The 15,079-nt window shown below is 36.2% G+C and overlaps 1 protein-coding gene across 1 annotated transcript in view; it reads left to right on the top strand.

The window, feature by feature from the left end:
• Positions 1–15,079, top strand: part of GUCY1A2 (guanylate cyclase 1 soluble subunit alpha 2) — a 162,888-nt gene that overhangs the window by 34,175 nt on the left and 113,634 nt on the right. Inside the window, exon 3 of the mRNA XM_075198820.1 lies at positions 262–383. Within this exon, the coding sequence (XP_075054921.1) occupies positions 262–383 (122 nt within the window). The remainder of the gene's footprint in view (positions 1–261; positions 384–15,079) is intronic.

Genomic DNA, 15,079 nt, shown 5'->3' with positions numbered 1-15,079 from the left:
CTGTTTCCTGGGGTAAAGCTGTTACCCAAACATGTTTCTTCACTTTTGTTAATGACCCAATAAATTAGCACTAGTGATGCAATCTAATAATTCTCATGGTGATATACTGCAGCACCATGTGTGAAATGATTTGCCTGAATGCTATGTGTTAATTAGGGATTTGCTAACAGTTTAATGAGGAAAAGGCAGCCAGAAGGTTATTCATTAGGAAACTGTAAGGTGGTATATTTTTTTCCTTACATTTAATCATTTCTTTTAAAGCTGCCGGGATGCAGAGAAGAATTTACACAATGCTTCAGTCAAATGTGCGTACGCCGGTCTCTCTGGGAATGAAGACGTGGAAGATGTCTCAGGAATTCTGCAGTGTACCGCAAACGTCCTCGGTATGTAATCAGATCACAACAAAAGATAATGTGCACAGTACAGCAGCTCTTATTATTTAAAATCTTTGTAATGAAATATTCAGTATGATGCATCCTACGCGGTTGCAGAGGTAAGAGAAGTTTCACAGAGATCTTTTCTCTTACAACTGTATTTTATTGTTTGTACACAATATAAAATACATCACTTCACAAACACTTCAGCAATAAGCTAAAACATACTAGTAAGTTAAAGAGTGGACCATGTTTAGATACCCCTTTTAATATAAGCTGTCTCCCGTATAGAAAATAGAGGTGTCCCCCCCAATAAAAACCATCCTATTACCTGAAGCTGGGATGCCTGATAATGGTACAACACATATTACCTGAAGACTCATTCTTCCTCTATAGAGCTTTATTAATATTGGCCAGATTTTATACCGTGCCCTGTTGGGGAAGATAGAACAAATTGTGTAGAGAGCTCTATTTAGGAGGATTGGACCTCTATGGAGGATGGTTGGGAATATAGTGTTCCAGAGAAGAATTGGAAATATTATATATATGCTCTACTGCAGAGGATTGGTCAGATTGTATATAGAGCTCTATTAAGGATTGGAGGGATTGTATATAGAGCTCTATTAAGGATCGGATGGATTCTATATAGAGCTCTGTTAAAGGGGAAAAGATTGGACTGTATATAGAGCTTTTAAAAGGAGGATTGGACAGATTGTCTAAAAAAATCCAGAAGAAGACTGGACAGCTTGGACATAGAGCTCTATGGTAGAGATTGAACAGGTTGTATGTAGTGCTCTTTTAAGGACTGGAGGACTGTATACAGAACTCTTTTGAGGAACAATTGTCTGAATTGAATATAGAACTCAAGAGGAGGATTGGAATGTTTGTATATAGAGCTCCATTGAGGAGCATTGGGCAGGTGTTATAGAGAGCGCCTTGTTGCGGAACATAGGTGGGATTGTATATAAAGCTTTACTGAGAAGGATTGGATAGGTTGCACATAGAACTGTATTGAGAAGAATTGCATGGATGGTATATAGAGCTCTAGAAGAGGATTGGATGGAGTACGCATAGAGCTCTATTGAGTTTGATAGGACCTAGTATTATTATTATTATTATCATTTATTTGTTAGGCGCCACAAGTTTTTCCGCAGCGTCGCACATAGTACAAACAGTAGACTATACAGGGTATAACAGTACAGAACAATAAACAAAAGTACCAATACTTCAGAAACTCCAGGCAGGCAGATGCAATAGACACGGAGCAGAAGAACGGGTAAGGAGACAGGAGGGAAGAGGGCCCTGCTCATGCGAGCTTACATCCTGAGGGAGGGTTAAACAGACCAGGCACAAGAGGAGCCAGTTGAGGGAATGGGAGAGAGGGGAGAATGAGTGGAGGAGATGGGGGTTAAGTGGATGGTTGGTAGGCTTTGAGAAAGAGGTGAGTTTTGAGTGCACGTTTGAAGGACCTATTGTACAAAGAGCTCTATTAAGGAGAATCTGATGGATTGTATATAGAGCCTTTTTTGAGGAGAATAGGGTGGATTGTATACAGAGCTCTGCTGAAGACGATTGGACAGATTGTACATAGAGCTCTTTTGAGGAGAATTGGACAGATTAAGTATAGACTTTTACTGAGAATGATTGGGTGGATTGTATATGGAGATCTAGAGGAGGATTGCAGGGATTATATATAGCGCTCTACTGAGGAGTATTGGATGGACTGTATACAGAGCTATATTGAGAAAGATTGAATGGATTGTTTATAAAGGTTTTTAAGAATTTTAGATGTATTGTTTATAGAGCTCTTTGATGAGGATTGGATGAACTGTATAAAGAGCTTTAGAGGATATTGGATGGATAAAAATAAAAGCTATAAAGGAAGTTTAGTTGGATTACATAAAGAGCTTGAAAAGGAGGATTGTATATAGAGTTCTATTGAAGAGAATTGAATGGATTTTATATAGAGCTTTATTGTGGAGGATTGTATAAATTATATTTAGAGCTCTACTGAGGAGGTTTGAACTGATTGTATATAGAGCTTTACTGAGGAGGATAGAACATATTATATATAGAGCTTTATTGAGTAAAATTGAAAGGATTGTATATAGAGCTCTAGAGGAGGACTGGGTGGATTGCATATACAGCTCTTGTAAGAAGTAATAGATCTCTATTGATTAAGATTGCATGGATTATATATAGAACTCTATTGAAGTTAATTGAATGGATTGTATAGAGAGACCAATAGGAGGATTGGATGTATTGTTTGTAGAGCTCTTTTAAGGGAGGATTGGATTAATTGCATATAGAGGCGTTTTGAGAGTATTTGGTTGGATTGTAAATAAAGTTTTATTGAGGAGGAGTGGACAGATTGTATATAAAGCTCTCTTCAGGTGGGTTGGACATAGAGCTCTATTGAAGAGGGGATGGATTGTGCAAAGAACGTTAGATAAGTATTGGATGGATAGTGTACAGAGCTCTTTTTAGGAGAATTCTATGATTGTATATATAGACCTCTATTGAGGAGGTTTGGATATATTGGATATAGACTCTAGAGTTTTATTAGACACAAGTTAATCCGTGCATGATACTCATGCATTCTAGTCAAATCAAGCTACTTAAGGTGTTAAAAAGGTTCTTGTCATGCATTTGGGCCTAGCCCAGGCCTCCCTTTAGGGGAAGAGCGTTACTTTCCGACGCAAGCGCCCTTTTTTAACGTGGTTTTGTCCACATGTCACCACCTCATCATTTTTCTCCATCACCTCATCCTTCATCTTCATCGCCACATCCTTCATCAAGCTACTTAAGGTGTTAAAAACTCCCCACTGTCACCCCCGGCAACCACCAACCACTCCCAACTGTCACTTCTCCTTCAAGAAATATATAGGTCAGTGTATAACTCTGCCCAGCAGGTGGCGCTGCAGCTTGTTTTGGTTTTTTTTCACACCCACCACTAGGCATTTATATAGTAGATATTGTAATACTTTGCTAGGAGTTGCAGCGGTACTGCAGGGAAGATAAGATGTACTGACCTCGTTCTGGCTCCCAGCTGATGTCAATGAACAGTAATCACCTGACAAAACAGTGTTTAGTTTATCCATTGCTACTTGAAGTGAGAATCTTGTCTCAGGTGACACAGTTCTCGTGGTGGAGAAGGTAAGATCTGGCATATAACTTGACTTTCCCCAGATCCCCCAGTTGCAATCTGCTATGATTAATTTCAAGAAGTGATAAGAGTTGTTTGCACTTCTTACTGCAATCACTGACTAGGTAAAGAGACATTAGACATTAGCTTTATATTGCTTTGACCTATACATCATAGGGATACCACCAGTGAGAGCACGTCTATTGCCACTAGTAAGATTCATTAATAAAAACCTTTGCATGGGAAAGCTTATTTAACAAGGGCCACTGTACCTGTATCACCGCTATTTCAGGATGGCGCTAACAGAACAAAATCATTGAAACATGTTTTGTTATTTGCATAAAGCATTTTTGCAGTTTTAAAAGGCTTTAATTTTATTTTTAGCACTTTTTAGCTATTTTTTTACAATTGTTTTTACTTTTTTAGATTTTTGATTAGTGTAGCTGAAATATGGACTTTTAGTTCCATTGCGCATGCGAAAGCCTGCTGACCGGTTCATATTTCTTGAGCCTGGTGTGGCAAAATGGTAACTTTACTCTTAACACACTGGGGCAGTTGACTAGCGTTCAGCAGCTTCTTTTCAATAAAATAACCAAAGGTAACTGAGCTGCCAGAGCCTCACCTTGAAGAAGGTGATGTTTGCAGTACACTTTTGGGGAATGCCTCTTTCAATTTAAAATACCGGACAAACTACTCATGTTTTAATCTGCATTGTCCTTATGTGTAAATTAAATCAATATAAAGCGGTGTGCCCAAAACATGGACATCTTTATTAGTGAAATTCATCATCGAGACATGGGAAAACTACATTTTCAAGTAGAGAATACAGTAAGATGAGTCTTATACTGTATAACAATGTTTTTTTTATAATCCTGACTGCATTTTGTATTTAGAAATGAGTATTGATTTAACGGAGCAAAGATGATTTAGTACATCATCTGAAATATCCCATGATTGAATTGCTTTTTGTCCAATTTGCCAGCAGGTGTTAATCTGTTTGAAATAGGTTCCTCGTTCAGATGTCTGGAAGCTATTTTAAATCAGCAGTTTAGGACACTTCAAAGGGAATGGATCCAGAGAGACATCCTGATTATATCATATAACCTATTGAATATGCATACTGTAGAAGGCAGTATGGAGACTTTGATTAATTCCCCTTAGGAATTAAATATTTAAACTGTTGGAGAGAAATTAAACAAACAGAAAGAAAATTTATTTTGCGCTATTATTGTTTTTAGCGGAGCGTGACATCTGAATAAAAGGTTTGGACTTCTAATTGGATATTTTTGCACTTTTCCAAAATATTGTTTAATACATTCTATTGATTATTTTTGTGTTCTAAAATCACTTGTTGAAGTTCAGAAGACAGATCTGAAGACAATTGTTTGTGATTTTAAAATATCAGATGTAATAGGGTGGTAAATTATACATGCATCGCTTTTTAGGTTTCAATTTATTTCCAATTCAGAGGAGTCAATAAAGAGATCATGTTAAAGCTGCTCCACTACCTACCACTTAAATATTACTAACCTGAAGATTCTAGCAATAAAGAAACTAAAGGTAGCACTAATTAGACCACCAATAAAGTCTCAATAAAATATTATATAAATAAAATCATCAACGAATCCAATAGTGAATTAATGACACACATGGAAAAAGCTAAATAATCATTACATTTATTAGTGAACACTTAAAAAAGTTTTCTTTAAAACTTGTAAATTACCATATATAATACCGTACAAGAGGTTTATCCTGTCTAGTGCTATAAAAGTCTGCTGTTTATAACTGTAATTACAATCATCAAAACAACATTAGAAACTACATGTCCTAGAATAGTAAGTTAGACAAAGAAGCTCAGACGGATATAGTTTAGTAACGAACCAACTTAGCAGCGTGGGAATAATCCAGTATGTTGCAATTAGATATTTAAATGTTAATTCTGCAATACATTCCATTTGCTTCTTTGAAGCTTCAAGCAGATATTAGTAGCAGAAAGGAGCCACAATAATTAGTAGAAGCATGCAGAAATCAATACTTTGTAATGTGTAAGTGGCTAGCATATGTGTATAATGTCTGGCTATGCCAGCTGCTTAAAAAAATACAGCGGACTCCACATGCAATTCATGTTCATCAGCTTAGCGAGTATCCATCTTTGAAAGATTCCTAATGCAATATAGTCCTCTTCTGCTCTTCTCAGCTGGTTTACGCGCTCCACAGCAGAAGAGAACACCTCTTGTGTTATAGGAACTCCAGCTAACGCATTTCGTTCTTATATTTAAAAAATATATAAAAATATATATAACTATCTTAAAGATGTTAAAACAGAGGTGGGTTGACTCTTCCTCTGCTGCCATTCCTAGTCTATCTCTTATTAATTAATTAGCACCTGTGATGTAACGTGTTAAACGTTTAACTATTATCCATGTATGGAAAGATAGAAAGGTGTTCTCTAATGCAGTAATTCTGATTCTCCAATCTTTGAATAACTGTATAAATAAAGTGAAAATTGGCCCCATAGCAGTTTGAAAATTAATAGAAGCTTATCTGAATAAATGCTGCAAACTCCTCCACACCTTCTTTTGGTCCAGAATATGTGCCTTCAAATATCATCAAACAAAGAAGGCCAACATGGTGTAGTATATTTAGAACAACCTTTTAATAATTAAAACATAAGTTTTGCATGTACAGAACGTTAAACATAGGAAAGCTTGTCTGGTTAAAATGTCCATCGAAGTATCAACACTTACAAGGGAGTGACAGCTCCAGTACGAACATTTTCCTTTGTCTTCTTCACATGCTGGGGATGGAAATAGTATGTAGGATCAACAGGAGGTCCCCAATGTTTTTTTTTTATTGGGTCCCAGAGGTTCTCAGTACTTCATCAGGGAGAAAGTGACCATACAACCATAATCGGAATATTTATACATACATAATATCAAAAGAATCAATACTGGGCCTGCTTAGGTGATCAAACCATGCATGCGCACCCCACTATAACTTCCTGTAATCTAAGAATCCTCTATGAGCACTAAGATGACACTTGTACAAGTAGAATGTTACTTTCACCTAGCATTCTATCATGGCGTATGAGCCAATTATCTCAGTGGTAATTAATAGGGGACCAGAAAATATACCAGCAGAACATCATTTCCGGCCAAAAAATGTAAGACATACATTCTAACGTGCATGTGCCGCCCAAACTTCCCCACCACCAATCCTAATAAGTGTTAGTGGACATACTAGGCTTCATTCCAACATTAGCTTAAATATTTACAATAGTAAGAACATCTGGTGATAGTCACCATTGGTACATAATATGTTATTCAGTCTCCCAAGTGATTTCTGTCCAATTAGCCATTTAGGGGCAGGGCAAAAATACTAGTAATTATTCAGTAGGCCCAATGTATAATGCTATCAGGTCGTAAACAGACAGAATAAAATATATAATAAGTAATAATAAGTGCTTCATAGAGTTCAAAGGTACATAAGTATAATACATCAACATAATAATAATTATAAAAATCTATAACAGACCATGAAAATAAACATATAAAAAGCAGTATACTTCCTACAATCCTCATAGCCTTATTACAGTACACTAACAAATAACTAAATGTATTTAAATATATTACAAATATAATAAACCTATAAAAAGTATGATAATTACAAGAAGGCAGAAATTTCATAATCCTCACATAGACCCTGTGGGGATAAAGTTCCTGGCTATAATATCCAATACATTGTACTTTGGAACAAAAACTTGTCAACATCCCCACCTTGTTTGGAACGTCTGTCACATGTTCAATTTCCTTCACTGACAAATTTTTGGGATCGGAATTGTGATGGCTAATAAAATGTCTTGAAACAACATAGTTGTCTATTTTATTATTAATGTTGTGTATATGCTCCTGTACTCTTGACTTGAGCAATCTCTTGGTTTTGGGTATGTATTCAAGCCACAGGTGCATTCCTACATGTGTACTGTATAAGAAGCTGTGCAGCTTCAAAACTCTTAATTCCAAATGTTCTAGATTTGCTTTAATTAAAAAAAAATGTTTGTACATACTGCTAGCAACTTTGCAAATGTTACAATTCTCACATGTGGTGAGGCCATGAGACTTTTAGGAGATGAGTTCTCTTACAAGGCTTTGAGTGAAGATCAATCGTAAGAGTTTGTAATACAACTACAATTGGTGCTAAAATGAGGTAAAAGAGAGGGATTTTTAGAAAAAGAGGAGTTTCAATATCTGATGCGGACACATCTCAAAAGTCCAATATTCTACTATCTACCAAAATGCATAAGTCATTGATAAACTGCCCAGGATATCCCATAGCAGCTGGATTAGGTTCATTAACCTTTTCATTTTCAGAGTATGGGATCTTTGATATGTGAGGGAACTCCCATCATACGTAAAGCATACCATATCTGTTTTGAATATACTAAAGGATTTTAAGTGATGCTGGAGTTATACATTGGTGACCAGAGATGTATAGTGGCTCTGTACATCCATAGAACATTAGATGGGTATTGAAGCTTTTAAAGAATTTTTAGGATGTGTAGCTCCTAAATGTTGTGCCTGTTTCTTAGTCATTCATTTGTAACGTTTCCTGATGAAGAGGTCTCTGTGCTCTGAAATCTAGCAAATATAATAATAATTATTTTTGGTTTGCCAATAAAGGATCACTCCTATAATGCTTTTGTCTTTTTTGTATTTAACATCAAAACATTTTTTTAAGTATGAATCTAGATATTAGCGAGTATTTTATGAGTTCTGTATCTGAATTAATAGATTTTATATTAACTAATAATTAGTTAACTTTTTGGGAATCCTTTTATTTAAACCTTGTGGTACATCAATGAGGACTGCATTTGCCCTCATCTTTGCTAATTTGTTTATAGGGGAATGAGAGATGAAATACATGTGTTATAATAAACCTTGCATTGAAAACGTGAAGTTATTCAAAAGACACATAGATGATATTGTTATGATTTGGGATAATGAAACAGCTTTATGATTTTATGAATTTTATAAGCGATAATGATTTTAACTTGAAACTTACATCTAGTTTTAAGAAAGATAAGATAGAGTTACTAAACTGCATTTTAGAGGGCAAAGAGAAGAAGGTTGTCACATGTAGTTACATTAAGCCAACAATAGTTATGTACACTTTAAGAGTGGACATTTGGAGAGATGGAAGGCTGACATTACATTCCCATAGCTCTGTCAAGTTAAGACAAATGGCAGTACTGATGAGATGTTTGAGGAACAACTTTCTTTGTATGTCCAGAGTTTTGTGGATCGGGGAAAAAGTCATTAAAGACACTATCAGAAAGACAAAAATTACTGAAAGGTCCTCCTGATATATAAAGTTATAAATCAGGAAGATGGTACCCTTTATAATACAATAGCCATTAGAAGTATATAAAGAATACATTGGGTAATTTTGAAATTAGACCTCATACTAATTGAATAAACCAGAGTTTTGAAAAAGGCTGATAATTTAAAGAGCATCCTCCAGGATTCAAAATGTTAGAATACTGGGCAGACTGTAGTTGGGTCCTACATATGTGGAATTGGTAACATCTGCAAATTCATTAGTGGTGCAAACAAACATTTTTTTAATCATAACAACTTTAGGAAATTTGGAGATTTGTTAATCTACTACTCATGTAGTATACATGTTGCAACACACCTGCAAAACCAAGAGATTGTTCAAGTGTATGGAACTTTAAGAATAAAATAGACAACCATGCTCTTTCAAGACATTTTATTAGTCATCACAATTCTGATAACAAACATCTGGCAGTGAAGGCAGTTGAACATGTGACACTTTCTGAACAAGGTGGTGATGTTGTTAAGTTATTGTCCCAAGTTGAAATGTGTTGGATACAACAGCCAAGCACTTTGTCACCCCAGGGTCTAAATAAAAGTTATGAAATTGCCCTTTCTTGTAATGGGAATCATTCCTTGTTTATAATTTTTTTTAGCGCTTGTTTTTATTTTCTGCTATATTTTTCTACCATTGTTTTATATAACAGATTTTGACCTTTTATGTATTTGTTACAATATTGTAATGAGGCTATGAGATTTTATGTATGCCCAAGACAAGATTGTGTAGGAAGTATAATGCTTTTATATTTGTTCATTTATTCTCAGAATCTGTTATAGGTTTCTATAATTATTATCATGTTGATGTATTATACTTATGAACCTATGAATTCTATGAAGCACTTGTTATTATTATTTTATATATTTTTTTGATATGTCTGTTTACGGCTTAATAGCATTATACACAGGGCCTTTTGAATAATTACTAGTATCTTTGTCCTGTCTATAAACAGTTTAATCATTCGGGAGAATGAATAACATATTGATTATGCGTTATAAAGCATGTAAGCTAATGTTGGAATGGAGGCTGGTATGTTCACTACCCATTATCAGGATTGGTGGTGGAAAAGTATGCGCCGTGTTAGAATGTATGTTTTACATTTTTGAGTGGACATTATACTATTGGTATAGTCTCTAACTACGCCTACACTGATGGGTGGTAGTGACGTTCCACTTGTACAACTCTCATCATAGTGCTCATATGGACCTGTCACTCACATGTAAGTGCTGATAGTTAAAGGGACATTTAACCAAATATGCTGTCTTATTGTGAACTTTATGTGCAACGCTTATGTTTTACTTATTAAAACTATGTTCCAACTATACTACACTATCTGTCCATCTTTGTTTGATGATATTTAAAAGTAGAGATGCTCACTGACCCCTGTGTTTTGGTTTTGGTTTTGGATCTGGATTACTGTCGTGTTTTGGTTTTGGTTTTGCCAAACCGCCCTTGCGTATTTTGGTTTTGGTTTTGGTTTTGTTTGGTTTTGTTTTGCTATTTTTGAAAAAAATACAATTTTTTTTTGTCTAAAATAACCTAATTTAGTGCTCCACCAGTTTATTGGATAAGTGAGAGAATTCTAAAGCTAATAAATTATGAAAAAAAAGTTTAATCCCTGGTAGGCCGTCCTTAATTCTAACACTTGCCTGCAAATTATACAGACAAACCTGGTTGTCTTCCTCCTCCATCTTTGACTATTGGCAATGTAGCCATCGTCTTTGGGTGTATATTGCAACCTCCACTTGTAGTTAAATAGGAAAAAATCAGCCTGCATTGACTGTACGTTAAAAAGAAATGGCCAAAGGCAGTTGGGTGTCAGTCTCTATAGCCCCCCCCCCCCTCCACTTGCAGTTAAATAGAAAAAGAGCAGCCTGCATAGACAACAATATAACAAATAAATGGACCAAGGTAGTTTGGTGGCTGTCTATGACCCCCCTCCACTTGTAGTTAAATAGAAAAAAAGCAGCCTGCATTGACTGTAGAATTAGAATATTAAAATAAATGAACAAAGGTAGTTTGGTATCTGTCTGCATCAGACACCCTCTCCACTAAGAGTAAAATAGAAAACTAATCAGCCGTTATAGAATCTAGAATATAAATAGAAATTGAGAAAGGCAATTTGGTATCTGTCTGCATCATCCTCATCAACATCATCATTAGTGCCCTCGTCGCCTACACAAATCTTCCCCTAATCCTCTTCTAATTCCAAAGTGGCATCCTCAATTTGTGTATCACCGGCTACACTCGGGCTGCTCAGGCTCACATCAGCAGAACTGCTGAAAGGGCCCTTCTTTATGGGTACACTAACAGAATGCTCACGATTAGACATACTACTGGTTGATGGACTCTCCACAGGGATTGGTGTCATTTCTGATTCAGAGCATACATTATCCTCTAATGCCTTTCTGTTTTCTAGCAGCTCGGCTTTCACGCGTAACAGATAATAGTGCACCACTTTTAGACTCCAAATTACTTGGTCTTGCTTGGTCACGAGTGACCGTACAAGAAGAAGGCTCAGTAACATTTTTTGATCTGCCACTAATAGAGAAAGGCAAAGCCCTCATTCTTTCTTTGCCACTGCGTGTGTAGAATGGCATGTTGGCAATTTTTTTTTTATCGGCAGTTAACTTTTCCTCAGTTACACTTCTCTTTTGCTTCAACACGGTAAATTTTTTGGGTGTGTGTTTTTTCCCCTGATTTAAAAAGACTATGTACTTTTACATAGGCTTTACCAGATGAAACTGGGAACACTACCATCAGGACTAGTGCCAGCACCTGCTTGCTGATTCTGCTCATATGTGGACTGCTTTGAATCCATTTTAATGAGCCCAAAGCACATGTAGTGCAAAATTTTTTAGAAATACTGCTGGCAAATATGACTTTTGACAGCCAGAAAAATTAGTGTTTCACACTGGGGAATATGGGACACTCCAAAGCCCTTGTAGTGCAAAATATTGTATTAGATAGATACTGCTGACAAATATGACTTTTGACAGCCAGAAAAATTAGTGTTTCACACTGGGGAATATGAGACACCCCAAAGCACTTTTAGTGAAAAATATTGTATTGTTACTGCTGACAAATATGAGTTTTTTTGACAGCCTGAAAAATTAGTGTAAAACACTGGGGAATATGGGACAAGAATAATACAAAGAATAAGGTGTACAATTATTGCTTTGTCCCTGCTCTAATACAGCCTGTGACCTAACCCTGCTCTCTCCCTCTGTCAAATGGCGATGGATTGCTGTGGAGTCTGGTATTTATGCTTTTCAAATCTCGCGAGAACCGAGCTCAGAAATACAGATACGTCACAATGACGTTTTGCCTCGATTTCGATACCGAACGGGCGGGAGAGGGCGGATAGGCGAAGTTCGGGTGGGTTCAGATCTCGGGGAACCGAGCCCACCCATCTCTATTTAAAAGTATACATTTGGAACCAAGAAGGAGGCTTTGAGGAGTTTGCAGCGTATGCTTAGATAAGCCACTATTCATTTTCCCATTAGCGCAGGCCATTGTTGCACTTTATTTTTACAGTTATCCACAGATTGGAGAGTCAAAATTACTACACTAGAAGACACCTTTCTGATTTTTTCTTTATATTTTTCAGATTTTTCAGGGAGAGCGTCAGATGTTACAGATTGCTTTTAAACACTTGAAGGAACTATAGAGGTTTTTGAGAACTCTAAGGTGTTAGCTTTAGCGCCATTAATTTATTGTGTCTTCTTGTCTTATACATATATATTGCATAATAGCTGAATATATGAAAAACAAGAACAAATTAGCTTATTCCATATGAAGTATAATTGTATAATTCTTCTTAATTTAGGCGTTATCTCCTCACTCTGATTCAAACAGTAAAAATGATATTGACATCTTTAGGACAATGTCTAATGTCATTTAGATCAAGAAATCAGATGGTGTTAATTTCATGGATTTTTACTAGCATCTTTAATACTGGTACAATATATGTAAAGGGGTCTAACAATAGCCCCATAGTTTTCAGATAAACCATATTATATTTTCTGAGCTAATCTTCTTCCATTCCATTCCTGCTAGGACTTCTCCAGTGCTAGTACTCACACATGAAAGACACTATGGGGCTTAAGTAGAGCTCAATGCAAAATTGCAGCCCCAATATACACATAAAGGACTGCCCAGAACCTTATGTCATACATGGTTATGTTGGGTTGCACGTAAGATACGTGCAACTCAGCATAGTGTGTTAGAATGCAGCCACATAAATATTTAAGAGTATCATAATACAGCTGCATACTAGATACGATAAACTTCATTATCAACTTAAGAATGAACACTGGCATTTTAATGTATATTAAAAAATAAACTGTCTGCCCCTCCTAAAAAAAAGTGGGGGGAAATTGCAGCATTGCAGTCCCTCTGTCTTAGTGGGACAAAGCCTCAGTATAATCAGCATGTTCAGGGCAAAGTCCTGACTCGGTGGGACACTCCCCTAAAATCAAGACTGACCCACCAGAATCGGGGCAGTTAACAAACAGGGATGCTCTCATCTACCTGTCCTTGCAGCTCTGACTACCTGGTGCTGCTGTTGGTGTCTTAAGCTCAGTTGTTGCTTGGCTGTATCCTGGAATGTTGGACCCCTTTTAGAATAAGTACTATTCGCCTCCTGGAACTCGTAGCGACTAGTGAATAATCTAGGCCTCACCCCAATCAGCACTGCCATTAAATCAATGGCACCGACATTTAATAATTAGGCCTCCTTACCAAAATTAAATGAATATCACTTACATTTAATATATAGGACTATTCCCCCCCCAACCAGTCCCAACATTAAATTAACAGCATTCACATTTAGTAAAAAGCCCTTATGTCACCTAACTCAGTCCACAATAATTTAAACACCCTAGGCCTCCCTAGCAAGTAATAGTTTCATTACCGCATCTTAAATAGGCACCACAATGACCCTCTTATTAAATAACCCCCATCACCACATTCATCTCACTGTTTTATAAATAGTCCTGGCCAATAAGTTAATAGTCCCTACTCCCCCATTACATTAATAGTCCGTGCTCTTACCACATCATTAAATTAATAACCCATGCCCCTCTACCCATCAATAAAGTCACATCACACTATGAGCCCTCCCACTCTTAAATGTACCGAATATGACTCAAAGATCACCAGTTCTAAGCTGGTGCAAATCTGTCATTGTTTTAAGTGGAAATGGTCATGCAACTAAAAATGTTCCATACCCACCTATTTATCTTATTAATCTCGCTCCACAAAATGAAATCTCATCACCATTTCACAAAATGAGATACATCTGTGCACCTACTCCATACATTGTTGGGGTATCTTTACTTGGGAGTCCCGCAGTAAATGTGATATCAGATATGTGCTGAAGGTATCTGATTATTATTATTTCCATGTGCATATTATGGTTTATACTATGGGGATTACTTATGAACGTTTAATACGGGGGTTCCGTCTTAATATATGACAACAGATACGTGCTGAAGGTATCTGATCTTTTTCTCCATCACACATATATGATCGTTGATGGAATGGAGGGATATTGATCAATTCTCCTATTTTTGAATATCCACTATACATTAGAAATTAGTGGAGAGATTTGTTTATATCCACTTATATGTGGCGCTTGTTCTATATGAATGGAGGATAATTTACATTTGATATGTGTAATCAATAAATCTCATTTCTATGGATGCCAGTGTATATCTGGCTAATTTTTGAACCTGCCATCTCCCGTTTGGATATGATGGGATTCAATAGGATATATTTGATCCTTTATGGTGCAAATACAAATAATGCACTATGAACTATTGTCCCACATGGGACTCAGTATTATTGTACGTTACACTGTGGATATACATCATGTACAGACCTAAATAAAGGAGGATTTGATGAACCTTTTTGCTTAGAACAATTATTTTTCATAATAGGTAACTCCTTTATTGTGGTCCATATAATGATGAACCCTCCGCTTAGAATAATTATTTCTCAAATAGGAAACCCCTGTATTATTGTCCACTTATGAATTAAAGAATTGATTGTTCAAATCCCTTCTATTCAAGATTTCCTGTGGCATATAAGAACTCATTATAGAGACACACTAGCCAATCTATATAGCATTGGTATTTTCTGTTTCCTTATGTACTGTTATTATAGA

The sequence above is a fragment of the Mixophyes fleayi genome, chromosome 2 (assembly GCF_038048845.1).
Source record: "Mixophyes fleayi isolate aMixFle1 chromosome 2, aMixFle1.hap1, whole genome shotgun sequence".
Lineage (NCBI taxonomy): Eukaryota > Metazoa > Chordata > Amphibia > Anura > Limnodynastidae > Mixophyes > Mixophyes fleayi.
Note: the sequence above shows the minus strand (reverse complement) of the source record. Positions and strands in the feature narration are given on the sequence as shown.